The following is a 15,084-nucleotide window of genomic DNA, read 5'->3' on the forward strand; positions in this document are numbered from 1 at the left end:
AAACCTATGAATTACATTTTCAATGAGAAGATTTTTAAAATCATTTAATCATGCATAAATATACCATTAAGAATCAATGAAACTGCATATACATTAGGCCACGTCAATTTGTGTGCTTGTATTGCAGATTCTTCTGAAACATAGGTGAAATTAGTATTATCTTGGAAGCATATAGGAGTTACTCCCCCTTGATATGAAACTCCCAAGATATTAGAAAAGCAACAGCAGGTCAAAATCAAGCTTAAAGATGCTCTACCGATGACAGAGCATAAACAATACCCATCATTTGAACAATAACTGATGTATAATCGTGTTTAAACATGTGTAACAACTGGTTTGTTACGACCGACCTTAGCCAGAACATCTAAGTAGAATGTTACAATTAATTTGTTTTGCCCTGGGTTCGACTCCAGCGTTAGCTTGCAGATTCCTATGTCTCCCTAAGAAGTTACCAGGTACTGGTAAGAATGGAAAATGGACGACATCAAATTGATTTTACTGTTTTTAACGTTTAACATATGTAAATTTGACAATAACAAAAAAATACCCATGAGATTCATTGAGAACTAGTGTAATGGACAATATTGCTGCTATCACCTATAATACATGTACCACAATGATTGACCGAGCACGTGGCGCTGCCTACCGGGCTGATTATCGATAGTTCAACCTTCAATTTCGTAAAACACCATTCTCCAGCGGAGATTCTCTTATTATCTCCTTAATGGTTAAACCCAAAACTCAACACAGGAGGCTCTCACTCTTTTCCCAGCCTACCAACGGTTCTCAACACAGGAGGCTCCCACTCATTCCCAGCCTACCAACGGCTCCCAACAAAGAAGGCTCCCACTCTTTTCCCAGCCTACCAATGGCTCTCAACACAGAAGGCTCCCACTCTTTTCCCAGCCTACCAACGGCTCTCAACACAGAAGGCTCCCACTCTTTTCCCAGCCTACCAACGGCTCTCAACACAGAAAGCTCCCACTCTTTTCCCAGCCTACCAATGGCTCTCAACACAGAAGGCTCCCACTCTTTTCCCAGCCTACCAATGGCTCTCAACACAGAAGGCTCCCACTCTTTTCCCAGCCTACCAACGGCTCTCAACACAGAAGGCTCCCACTCTTTTCCCAGCCTACCAATGGCTCTCAACACAGAAGGCTCCCACTCTTTTCCCAGCCTACCAATGGCTCTCAACACAGAAGGCTCCCACTCTTTTCCCAGCCTACCAACGGTTCTCAACACAGAAGGCTCCCACTCTTTTCCCAGCCTACCAACGGCTCTCAACACAGAAGGCTCCCACTCTCCCACTCGCAGCAGTCCCGAGATCTTGTGACCAGCAAAGTCTCAGTTTATACAACATCCGGAAGATAATCAAGAAATATAAGGGAACGAAGCGTACTGTTTCGTTACACATGTATGTTTCTAATTAACACAAAAATGCATATATAAAACAAGATCTAATTGTGATGGTAGTCATCACATAAAGTTCCCCAAATCTCTACAGAGCCTAATTTGACAAGAGTGACCTCCCTGAATGATGACATGATATTGTTTTACCGGTAAATAAATTTTGTTTTGCAGAAGAAAATTGCTCTTTGAAAAGTCACATCATTTAAAGTTAATATATTAGACACAGTAATGTCTATACAAATGTAATTGTTTTAGATTTGTAATCTCAATCATGTTCCTTTTTGTTAAATTTTGACCAATTGTATGCCATGGCAGGCATCTTGGTTCCTGGTCTGCAAAAGTTGCTCATCTACAGGTTACCAAAAATGACCTCAAAATAATGTCACTAGTAATAATATGATCTAAACCTAAACAATACAACAAAAGGAAATGCTGATCAGTTAATAAAGGGAGATAACTCTTACTGGTTTTAGAAAATTTGAAACGGTCACAAAATTTGGGGTGGGTTTTTTTACACAAAAGTATGGTATTTTTCACTTTAAAAATATAGAATCTGATTTAAACTACATATTGAAACCAATTCCAGGCAAATCGGACCAGTAGTAAAATATCTATAAGCAGTTCACTTTTGAACAATGAAAGGCTGTAACCTGTTGCAGCCATCTTGGATGCTGGTTGGAAAAAAAGGAAACTGGTCGATTCAACTGCAGGTCACCAGTAATGACTTTGCAAAATTTCATGGCAATATTGAGAAAATGGTCGGACAATGTCGCAGCAAAAAAAGAAGAACTAGAAGAAAAAAAAGAAGAAAAAGAAACGGAGCAAACACAAAGAGTTCCCAACTCCCCCCGTTGGGGGAACTTAAAGGGACATGAACCTTAAATAATTTGTTCTGTATGCTTAGATATGGTTTTTAAGTCCTTAAGTTGAAATATCAACAAGAGGCCCAAAGGGCCTTAACGGTCATCTGACTACCTTGGCAATAGTAAAATAATTTTCATATTGTGTCACTTTGTCAGGACCATGTCAGGATCATTTTCAATTTCTTTCAACAAATTTTATTTCAAACAAGAGGCCAAAGAGCCTTAACATGTAGGAAATTAATTAGATATAGTGTCATGGTAGCCATCTTCGATTTGGGATCAACCAGAGATGTAACAACTATTTGTCGGGACCATGTCAGGATTATTTCATGTAAGTTTCAGCCAAATCGCACCGGTAGAACTTGAGAAGAAGTTCAAAAGGTGTTTTCAAGATGGTGGCCATCTTGGATTTCGGATCGACCCGAAAAATAACAACACTTTGTCGGGACCATGTCAGGATCATTTCATGCTAGTTTCATCCAAATCGCACTGGTAGAACTTGAGAAGAAGTTCAAAATGTGTATTCAAGATGGCGGCTGTGGCGGTCATCTTGGATTTCGGATGGACCCAAAAAATAACAACATTTTGTCGGGACCATGTCAGGATCATTTCATGCAAGTTTCAGCCAAATGGCACTGGTAGAACTTGAGAAGAAGTTCAAAATGTGAAAAGTTAACGCACGGCGGACGGGGCATGGCGGACGGCGGACGACGACGGAGGAAATATGATGACTATAGGTCATCCTGACCCTTCGGGTCAGATGACCTAAAAATGTGAATATCTATTTTTTGTCTAATCAGATTGCAAAATCCTTTGGCAGATATTACCACCATAATGGAGCGTTCTTTATAAAATGAGAATGAAGTTTCTTTTTTATCAAATATTTGAAGAAAAGTTCAGTTTTTCATTTTTCCATAATGGAACTGGATGGGGGTTAAATAATTTTCAATGAGATAAAGGAATAAAAGAAAAGTTCAATTTCAATTTTATAGCTGAAAATCATCACAGTTCTGATTTATTTACTGTCAAAATTTTATGACAAACGAATAAAGCATATTCGAAAAATTAAGATTTTTGTATTGCAGATTTATGGACTTTGACATATTTTGGTATTCAGCCAAATTAACGTGATAGAGAAAGTTTTTACTACGTAATTAGATGTGCATATTTATACCGTTTTTACAACAAATGATCAAAATAACAAGTACAAAATATACAAAAAAGGATATAACATATTTGGAAGCATTTGCTTTTTTATTTTCCGAAATATTAACTACCAAAATAGGAGTTTTGTCAAAAATCGAAGTATAAAAACACTTCAAATTGGCACAATCAGTCAACTTGACAGGTTGATATTTAGTTTTTTCTAGCTAATGTATTATTTATTATGCTTTAATATCAAAGAAAAAGTAATCCTTTAAGACATAAAATATTAAATAATATTGTTCATGGTAAGATTTTAATAAATGTTTGCATCTAAAAAGAACAAAAACGGTATTGCTAGCTAAATTCAAAGGTTTTGAGCCGTTTTCATCCTTCTTTATTTCTTGGATTGACTGAAATTATTGTATCATTACAACTTATTTGTACTAACCTAAAGTTTGTCTTACTATATACCCGATTTCATATTTCAAGTATTGCAAAAATAAGCAGATATTGTACTTTGAAAGTGGTCAAAAGTGTGATTTCTTCATATTTTCTTATTTTTTGGGTGTTGAAAAAACGACTTTCCGAACATATGATTTGTGGCGACTTTTTTCATGGTAAAAAACTAAGATCCTCCAACCCAAAAAGCAGAAAACAAATTCTGTTGCAGTTATTTGGAGGTTAGGCCTCTAATTTTCGTATTTTTACTGGACAATAGTGTTCCGAGGCCCCGGGTTTGAACTATTCGAAAATAAGTGAAAGAGGCAATAGAAAGATATAAATATTATATAGTTATAGAATTACTTCCCTTGTTCTGTTACACGTCTATAATGACACAATATCAAAAGAATGTCATATTATTATACTGAGGATTATATACACCGGGGCTAATCGTACAAACCAGGCTGCGCTATTTATGCTCGTGGAAACCCTTCTTTTACATAGAAAAGTGACGCCTGGGGGAGCGTACACGTATGATAAATATTTGCTCGGTGTTCAACTCACGGCCAAGATTCCAAATATACAAGTTGCCCACGGAACAGTAGAGTATTTCACCAATGAGGAGAAGCAAAATTGATGTTTTATTGCATTTGACTTTGTCCTGTATTTCGCACACAGTATAGATGGGTAATCATATCATGGTTGAAAAGTGAGCGTAAATAGGTAGGCCGGTTTGTACAATTAGCCCCGGTGATAAAGGATATAGGCCTATTATTAAAAGTGTCTAATGTATATACATGGACTATTTCAAATAAGAGTTACGCTATTAGGCCTATGAGTTTTGAAATTGTCTAGAGAAGACAAGTGCCAGTACCTGTATAATCCAATAATATTAGATCTCTATATTGAGAAACTTCTGATGGTTAGACAGGACGTAATGATCAAAAGTGTCTCGTTGTGCTATACCCAGTGGCGTAGCGCCCGTGCATGCTTGCATGCTTGAGCATTCAAACAATAATCTGACTAACATTTTTATACAGTCAGAAAAAAACCCACAACATTTGTATACACGTTACGCTGCAGAATATAAATGACGTATAAATACACGTGATATGACCGGCTGTATGCCTAACATAACTTTATGTACATTTGAAAGACTTAGTAAAGATTGGCTAATCCGGAAATTAATTAGAATAGCCTATATATTTCCCGTTAACAAGTTGTTAAATGTGGTTATGTTTGAATCATGTGAAAGACAATATTTGACTTCTTCACCAAAATCCCTCAAGCAAATGTGGATTTTGAATCGGCAAACACTTACGATTATCAAAATAAACCACATCGCATAAAAAAGTTAGAAATATTCTACAAACATATCATTATGTTAAAATGATAGCAAAACATCTAAAATTGCACTTGCAATATGTTTTTTGGCCTTAGTAACTCACCAAATAGTTGACTTTGTATTTTTGTCGAATATGAACAGGTTGTGAATTTAGAAAATAATTTGTTTTTGATTTTTTTTTTTTTTTTAAATTGACATCTAAATATACCAGAATAGGTAGAAAACTTGTCATAAATACAATGTTTTTTCATTGGGGTGTTCGAGTCTCTTCTTTCGCAAATTCCGCCATTTTGACAGTGGTCTTTGACTCGCTGTCGTAAACAAATCAACACATGAACTTAATTTTAATTCTGTTGCAAATATATTCGCCTTAAGTTTGTCCTCAGTTAAAATAACACAAAATTCAACCCTTGCTTACTATATTAATTTTTACAGCCAAAATCCGTGCTTTTTGTTCGAGCACTGGCCCCGATTTCCCGAAACAAACTGAAGTCAAAAACTGACTTAAGCCATAAATTTTCATATGAGTTACATAAGGAGAAAAACTTAAGTTTTGATTTAAGTAAGCACTTTTGTTTCGAGAAATCGGGGCCAGGTCAGGGGAGTCTAGTATAGTACGATTATATAGTGTAGACAATATAAAATCACCAATGTTCTAATTTTGTGTATTACTTTTGCATGGTTATCACCTAAATATTGCGACCTCTAGTTACCATAGAGGTAAAATAGCTACTACATTTAACAATTTCCCGTCAGCTTCACGGGTGCTTCGCCCCCATACACCCTATTGTCCCCTGCACCCCAAGCATGCAGGTCTTTCCAAACCTATCTACGCCCCTGATACCTCTAATATTGTTGGAGTTATGGAGTCCTACTATGGAATCTCTGGACAGTTCTATGAAAGAAGGCGACTAGATAACAACAGCCCTACCTAGTAGGCCTACATAGTCTTATGTTTTGTAAAAATTGCATACCTAGGGTTGCCGTCCGCTGAGTATAAGCACAGAGTCACAATTCCCCTAGGCTTATTCTGTCCGGACCATATTAGTCTTGTGCATATTCGGGAACTCTCTAGTGTTGAAGTTACAATCCGTCTCGGCTAACTTAAAATCCGCGAGACGTTTAATAATAAGTACATGTAATATTAATAATAATGTAGTTTTACATGTAACTGTTTTTCACACCGGAGAGACGGGTTCGATTCCTGGTTGTGGCACTCGACAGGACTCATATGTGTATTTTCCCTGTTCTTCTACATTTAATTCAAAAATATCGAGATACTAACTTGAAAGATCGACATGAAAAAAACCCGAATTAATTGCACATGATCCTAACTAGTCCGCTAAACCTGTCTATATTATTAGACTTTTTTATTTCTATTTTTTTTTGCCCTAATATATAGACTATATATTAGGAAAAAAAATAAAAAAGCCTAATAATATAGGCAGGTTTAGCGGACTAGATCTTAACAGTCCATGGGAATATGACTCTGGATATCAAGGACCTTTCTCATAATATAATATGTGCCTTTTTTAATTATGGTATTTCCAGAAAAATGATGACGCGTAAAATTAAAGACTTTTGTCCAAGACAGGCTGCGGGAAATGGTTGTTACCATGTTCCATTTTCCCATATGATTAGGCCTAGTTCGTCCTTTTATTGAGTCCAAAACAGGGACGATTACCCTTCCGACACATCTCTGTCTATATCCTTGTAATGTGCCGTGACCCATGAGCCGGCGAACTCAAAAATGGTTTGTATTTGTATAGTTTGTCATTTTTAATTTTAGTTCTGATTTGATTTTGATAAATCAATGTAGGAATATTGTTTTCGATATTTTAAATGGTACAAGTTGTTTCATTCCTAAACAAGTAGAAGAAGTCGGGCCACGGAGGCAGATTTATAGCCCTGTCCTTTAATAAAAAATAATCTCTGCCGAGTACTCTATGTAGAAAGCTAACTTATAGTTATTTTCTGGTGTTCTAAGATTATTATATTAATTATTATATTTATCAAATGCATTCAATTGGCTCTCTATGACGAAGGATACAGAGGAGGAAGACCCACGACAATAGCAAGAAGGGAAGCAAAAAAGAAGCAAGAAAGGGAGTAAGACGAAAACAAGAAGGAAGCAAGAAAGAAGCAAAAAGAGGAGCAAGAAGGGAAGCAAGAAATAAGCAAGAAATAAGCGAGAAGGGAATCAGGAAGTGAAGCAAAGCGAAAACAAGAAAGAAGCAAAAAAGGGAACAAGAAAGAAGCAAGAAGGGAAGCAAGAAATAAGCAAGAAAGAAGCGAGAAGGGAATCAGAAAGTGGAGCAAGGCGAAAAGAAGAAGGAAGCAAGAAAGAAGCATAAAGGGGAGCAAGACGAAAACAAGTAGGAAGCATGAAAGAAGCAAAAAGGGGAGCAAGAAGGGAAGCAAGAAATAAGCAAGAAAGAAGCGAGAAGGAAATCAGGAAGTGAAGCAAGACGAAAACAAGAAGGAAGCAAGAAAGAAGCAAAAAGAGGAGCAAGAAGGGAAGCAAGAAATAAGCAAGAAAGAAGCGAGAAGGGAATCAGGAAGTGAAGCAAGGCGAAAACAAGAAGGAAGCAAGAAGGGAGGCAAGAAGTGAAGCAAGGCGAAAGCAAGAAGGAAGGAAGAAAGAAGCAATAAGGGGAACAATGAGAAAGCAAGATGGGAAGTAAGAAGGGACACAAGAAGAAAGCACGAAGGACGCGAAAAGAATAGCAAGATGAAAGCAAGAAGGGGAGCAAGAAAGGTAGTACTGAGAAACACAAACATCTATAGGAATACAATGAACACACAAAACTGACGATCTGACTGCACGAGGACCGTAACAGAGCAGTGGTAGAGGAGGGTAAGATCTGCACTCTTCATCGTTTATCTCTAGGATTGAAATAGACATATCAAAAAGTCACTGTCTCGTTTGTTTAACATCGGTAGTTATTGTACCGTAATATCAGACATTGTTTGAGATATTTCGCTTGTATACATGCATTCATCTTCCCGTTATGTGTTTTAGTTTGTTAAAGCGAAGGCGAGGACTGGTTCGTTCCTCTGATATTTTGACTGGACTCGGATGCTGGTAGGGCTCAGTACAGTATAATCTCTTAATCATCTGGAATATATGGTCGAGGTTTCTTTGTCCTTGCTCATCATTTTATCGATTTTGAGTTTGAAAAGTAGTTTTATTTTAGAAATCTGTGTTTGTGCTCGATGTCGTTCGTCAGTCAGTTTACACAATTATATCGATCCAATATTGCAATGAATGGCTTAATCTGCGCTATTTAACAAAGGATAATGCAATGTTTGATAAACAAATGGTTGATAACAATTGACAGGTAAACCAAACACTGTCAGATAAATATAAACCATTTCGTATTGTTATCAATTATCACTCAAACATTGGCCTGAAATTTCACCAGCGCCTAAGTTTTGCAATCTCAGTTGGCACATATTCATGAAAACACACATCAAAAGACACCTCCTGGGCAAATATAGGGATTTTATTGCATAAATGTGATGCTGCTATCATCATAAAGCTGGGTCGATTTTCCTGTGTACCACATCGGAATCGATACCCAGGAAACGACTGGATACCTGAATAGACTCATACCCGGGGTACATCACTAAAGCCAGACACCCGGTTCGAGGGCTGAACTACGACTCTGACAACCTTTAATTTACCAATTAAGAGAGAAGGAACAACAACCTTGGCTGGAACAGGTGTGGTAGTCGGGTCTTTATGGAAGATGCCGCTCAATACATGAAAATCGAAGAAAAACAATATCGAGCTGGCCGTTGACAATAAGCAGGCCTTTCAGAACTAATCTTTATTGAAGTATTGTTGTGAGACACTTAGTGTTTCGATCAATATCCAGGTACCAGCTGGGAGCTGAAAATGTTCGGCCATGTCATCCTGTGGGTAGCTTCTTACTTCGTGTTGGTCTTTGGCTGGTGAGTCTACAACAAGGTGGTTCTACCCGAGTGTATACTCGGTTAATCGTGATCAGCTAACTCGGGACATTCTTAGCGAGTCCGTGATCCGGACATGTTGTTCGGGAACTGCAATCCCAAGAATATGACAGGAGTGCCAGTTACTAAACGTTCATGTCCGTTGAACTTCTTTATTAGACAAAAGGAATTACATTAACTTTTCAGTGTGAAGTCGTTCATTCTCAGGTAATTATGTGGATATGTGTGAAATACATATATTTATGTGCTGGGAATCGATATAAATACACCTACCCCGGTAAAGGCCTACCAATATACGCAGCGGAGCATCCCCGCAACGTAACTAATGTCTCTCTTACGTGTGGAAGCTCAAGTTATGCACAGTCATGCGAAACTCCATTTTATACGGATGCAGAGTGTCTTCTATTATGGAATTATTATATTATAATTTTAGTCGCCGTGGGAAATGTGTATGTATTTCAATGACAATTGGATGGTAATGTATACATCTGACGAATTGCATGAATATCCCGAAAAAAAACTAAATGGGTTATATCTTGATGTAAAGATAGTACATTGTCACTTTACCTTTAAATAGGTGATGTCTGCATTGGTCCGCTGGATACGTACGCTATATGGTGGCAAGTGACAATGGTTTCAAGTTTCCTCACACTATTGGGAACATATTTACATTAAAGCCCACCCTCCCTCCGCGCAGTGGGCAGTGAGTATTAACAGATTGTTGTGGGATTCATGCAGTGGATTTTGACCTGTTTAGTGTAATATTTACCAACAAGCGATCTTAATCAGGGATATAAACTGGCTCACAGGACACAAGGACACGTGTGGTACTTTCTCTCAACTCGCAGACAAAATCTTTAGGTGGACAAACGTCAGGTAGGTTACGTCAAATACAAAGTATATTGGACTTGGTTATATTTATTACTACCCTCGACATCCTTTATATAATCCTATATAATGTGGATTGTTAACACAACCTATACAGCAGCATGTAGTGATAAGGACACAAACAGGTCGTGGGGAAACGAAGGATATCCAGGACAGACTCCGGAATTCCAAGGTACCCACTCCGAACGTGTGGGGAAGCAATAAAATCAGAAGACCGGCGGTGAATAATTGAAGCTGAATGCTACTTTCTTTAAATGAGTGTATCACTAACCGAAGCATTGATTAGGAAAGAGAGTCGGGGTTTCTGAGGAGCTACCCTGGGTAGTTGGGTCGATAGGCCGCCTAGTAATTAATACTACCGGATTTTATATATACAGTATAGTTCTTGTGAAAAAAGAATGAACTCGTGCAAAATCTTATCGATCTCAGCCTGATTGATGACCCGTCCAAATAGAAGTGACCAATAAAATGACCGCATGATATCTACAGGTAAATAAAGAGTAAATACATTGACGTTTGATATCGGAAGGGAAATATATTTGTTTACCAATTGAGAAGCGACAAGAAGGGACAGCAACTAGCTGTCAATAGCTTCTGTCACGTGTCGATAGTGTGGGATATATTTCACGATTGATTTACACGGAGTTAAAAGCTGCACAAGACAATAGAGCTAAGTTTTTATATGCCGGAGTTAATTTCCCTGTGACAGACGCGCACTTTCTGCCGAGGATGTTATCGGGGTAATGTCGCCGCTAAATTGGATCGAAGAGTCGCTTTTATCTTGTAAAAATGGGAATCGTTTGAAGGTTTGACTTTTCATGGTTGATGTAATTTTGTCATTAATTTTAATGAATAGATCTTTGAATTTTATCTCGTGTGTGGTATATTTACTGCCGAATATCCGTGTATCATAAAAACAAGGTTTATTGTTAATTTCTTCATTCAAACTGCTTTAGAATACCCCAAATTGTTGTATTAGCGTGGCGCCACCGTCAATAGTTCTATTGTAGCACTTTCTGCAGGTAAAACAGGCTATACAAGATACGTACATGTAGGTATTCTCTTTCAAAATTGGTGTTATATTCCATGCAGGAACTAAATATGGGAAGTATGGTTATCTTACAACAAACCTGGGAATTATTCGAGAGTTAGTCGTTCCTCATACGATGCTGTTAATAGATAAACTTTGTTAATTGAAAAATAATCGTACACGCTGTATCTGTGGAGAGACTGAAACATTTCTCCGGAGAGACGGTCGGAGCAATGTTGTTGTGTCGTGGTTTAAAGAAATCAATGCCCAATAAATAATACATGACGTTTTATTATAGTGTAGAACTAATTTATATATGTTTGCCACATTATTTCATGTCAAGTTAACATGCATCACACGTCTGTATCCGAGAAGAGGAGTGTGAAGGCCTCACGTGCTGTTACCAAGGATCTTTGTATAAACTTCCACATTTTTTTTATGTTCGTGCTGAGATTTTGACATAGATTTAAGTCAGTGAGAAATATCGAGAAAGTGTGTGATATTTACCAACAAATAATGTATTGGTCGAGAACGTTGGCCATTTTAGCCGCCGTAAACAATACCTTTTGTATTCACCCCTCAGCACATCTAGTCGTTCACATGCTTTAAATAGCGTCCCGATTTATTTACGTAGAAACCTTTGATCTTCATTACCATTGCCAGTGGGTACTGTTTACCAATTTTATGTGTTTTCGCAGGAAATGTCAAAAACGGACGATTGTACGGCGGCAATCTGGACTGACTTTGGATTATAAATGAGTATAGATGGAGTGAGAGAATACATGGCTGTCCAAATACAAAATGTAACATGCCGAGTTTAATCAAACGCTTGTCCAGTGACAAGTCTATGGCTCCAAGGGAGTCAGTCGCGGACCCTTCACCAAGCCAACCACCGGAACCCCAAGTTAATAGCTGGATACTGGACCCATCCGATCTCCCGCCAAAACCTGGTGATGGGCAGGCTGTGTCTGAGGGGGCTTCATCAGGTATCCGTCAAGCGGAAGTCACCCAAAGACATGTTTCGCCGTCCCGTAATCCTCATGGTTTCGGATCCTCTCCAAGTAGAACTCCCACACGGTCCAGAATGATGCCACCTTCATTGTCTCTGCCCGTCAAAACTGGTCGATCTCGTGGTGCTCCTCGGATTCGATACAACCGCACCCCCGTCCGCTTCACAGTCTGTGGCGAGTGGGCTCTCAAAGAATGTGAGGTAAGATTCATAGGACCCGCTAACATTCTGTCCGTTATGGACTTCATGGCACTATCCTAAAAGACAACTAAATGCTACATACATTGTTTATGGGTTTTCATTCGTCCTTTCTTTTCCCGAATTTCTCTTTTGATATTTACTCACTTTTAGTGTCTGTCCCTGGCCCGGGCACTATATCAAATTGTTTGTTTCTGGTACTACTTAGCTTCATACATGTATGTTAATATATAGTCAAGGTGATTATATATTGATATATATTAACAGACGAGTATAATACCTATGCTCAACTGAGTATGAATATGTGGAACGACTGATTTGCCTAGTGTATTTTGCAGTATGCTTCAGTAAGATAGCACTATAAATTGAGCAAGAGTTCCAATTATATTGTGTAAATATGGAAACACATACAGACTAGATTGTCATTGGGCATTGGCTTTTCACCAACAAGGAATTATAGTCAAGATCATTCATATTGACCAACTTAGTAGATCTAGTCCTTTATCTCTGCATACTACAGGTCCAATATCAGGTCTCTAGGCCTTCCGGAACCTGACAAGAAATAGTTTATTTGGCTCATGTGACCTTGAAAGAAAGTAAAGTTCTTTCATATTAAGAAACTTGGTAGCCCTTTATATCAACATGCTACAGGCCTAATATCAGCTCTCTAGGCCTTCTAGAACATGACAAGATATTGCTTAAAGATTTTAGGTTATTTGGTCCATTTTGACTTTGAAAGAAGGTCAAGGTCATTTATATTAACATACTATGTAGCCCTTTTATCTATGTGATTTTGTTTTATCTCATACATGTCCAATAACAGGTCTCTAGGCGTTCCAGAACTTCAGAAGAAATTATCTTCTTAATGATTTCTTCAAAAAATTGCACTTTTGAATTTTGACCCTTATTTCCAACCTGAATTTGACATTTTACAGAAGAATTGTTACAAAGTTGTTTTATTTTTGATTCTGCATAACATATCCAAAACTGAAAGAAATTTGTTAAGGCATTAACAAGATATTGATATCAGTTTAAAACCGGAAGTGAGGTCATATAGATATTGACCATATTGGATTCTTGACCAACATAAAAATGCTTCTGTCACACCTCTAACTTACATCATACAATATGGTGACACATTCATTGATAAATCTCTTACCAGTTTGGAGATCTTTTGTATACAACTTTGGGTGCAGAATAATATTTTTTTTAAAAACCAGAACAAAACAATAGGTCTTTTCACCCATAGGTGAAATTAGCCATAAATATGGTACAGTCTTTCATAATCCACAATGCACTACAGCAGCACTTCACACATAGGAGAGACCATCCTTTACCTTTAAAACATCTATTGTTAGGATATTTAGAAATGTGTCGATGATCTATTAACTTTTCAGTCATTTAGAGTTTCCATGCAGACCATATGAGCCCCCCCCTGATATAAATAACCCACATGTCAGATTAATATAATGTTGATGTTATTTTATATGAGTATGGATTTCAGAGGTCAATGGAGGTGCTCTAATACTGGTTTGTTTATTTATCAACAGAGAAGTTTATAATTAAACATTGAAAAGGACTGAACAAGTATTTGGTTGATTTGAGATCAGTTATAAAGGTATTTTTATATATAGGTGTGTTGAGGGACTTCAAGCCCCCGGACTTGTGATGACAATAGCTTCCTGTACTTAGAGGTCAAGAGAGACCTTGTACAGATTGTCTACACAACTGAAGCACAAAATGGGAATAGTTCAGGACCTCTTACTGGGTTAAAAGTGTGACTGTTTAATATCAGGTACAAGACTTTTACAAATGTTTCCATACTTGAACATATTGAAAATGAATATGTCATTATGTTGATGGACTTTTTGATAAAATGGATTAAGATATTTAAACTCAATGATTGAATGAGTGATTGCTAAGCAGCTCTCTGTAGACTTAAAAACCCTGCTTTTCCCAGTTCAATGAAACTTTAAAATTCTCCATAGGATTTAGCATTACAGAAGTTAAAGGGAAAAAACTTCAGTTATAGAGCTTTCTTTAAAATCTGTAATGCTTTACTATGGAAAAGTTTAAGTAAGGAATTCCTTAAAGTTAAATAATGTTGATGAAGCTGGACCCTGTTTGGCCCTCTGATGAAGATTTAAGTTGTTGTGTCTATAGATAGAATGACCTTTGTTGTGTATGACCTTGTGTGACTTTGGGTGAATCTCTCTTGTTCTTATTTTCCCCTAGATTGATTTGTCCTTGTATCTATAAACTGTGTATTACCTGAACTTTTTGTTGGTTCTCCATGTAACTGTCAGCAACACAAGTATAGACATAATTACTCCCTTCCATTATCTATACACAAGTATAGACATAATTACTCCCTTCCATTATCTATACACAAGTATAGACATAATTACTCCCTTCCATTATCTATACACAAGTATAGACATAATTACTCCCTTCCATTATCTATACACAAGTATAGACATAATTACTCCATTCCATTATCTATACACAAGTATAGACATAATTACTCCCTTCCATTATCTATACACAAGTATAGACATAATTACTCCCTTCCATTATCTATACACAAGTATAGACATAATTACTCCCTTCCATTATCTATACACAAGTATAGACATAATTACTCCCTTCCATTATCTATACACAAGTATAGACATAATTACTCCCTTCCATTATCTATACACAAGTATAGACATAATTACTCCCTTCCATTATCTATACACAAGTATAGACATAATTACTCCCTTCCATTATCTATACA

General features: G+C 37.3%; 1 protein-coding gene across 1 annotated transcript in view; it reads left to right on the forward strand.

Annotated features, from left to right (window-relative positions):
* Nucleotides 1–9,643: 9,643 nt before the first annotated feature.
* Nucleotides 9,644–15,084, forward strand: part of LOC138319245 (neuron navigator 3-like) — a 40,599-nt gene continuing 35,158 nt past the window's right edge. The window contains exons 1-2 of the mRNA XM_069262265.1: nucleotides 9,644–10,056; nucleotides 11,797–12,308. Coding sequence (XP_069118366.1) covers nucleotides 11,907–12,308 — 402 coding nt within the window. The 5' untranslated portion in view covers nucleotides 9,644–10,056; nucleotides 11,797–11,906. The remainder of the gene's footprint in view (nucleotides 10,057–11,796; nucleotides 12,309–15,084) is intronic.

Source organism: Argopecten irradians, chromosome 3, assembly GCF_041381155.1.
Source record: "Argopecten irradians isolate NY chromosome 3, Ai_NY, whole genome shotgun sequence".
In the NCBI taxonomy this organism is placed as follows: Eukaryota; Metazoa; Mollusca; class Bivalvia; order Pectinida; family Pectinidae; genus Argopecten; species Argopecten irradians.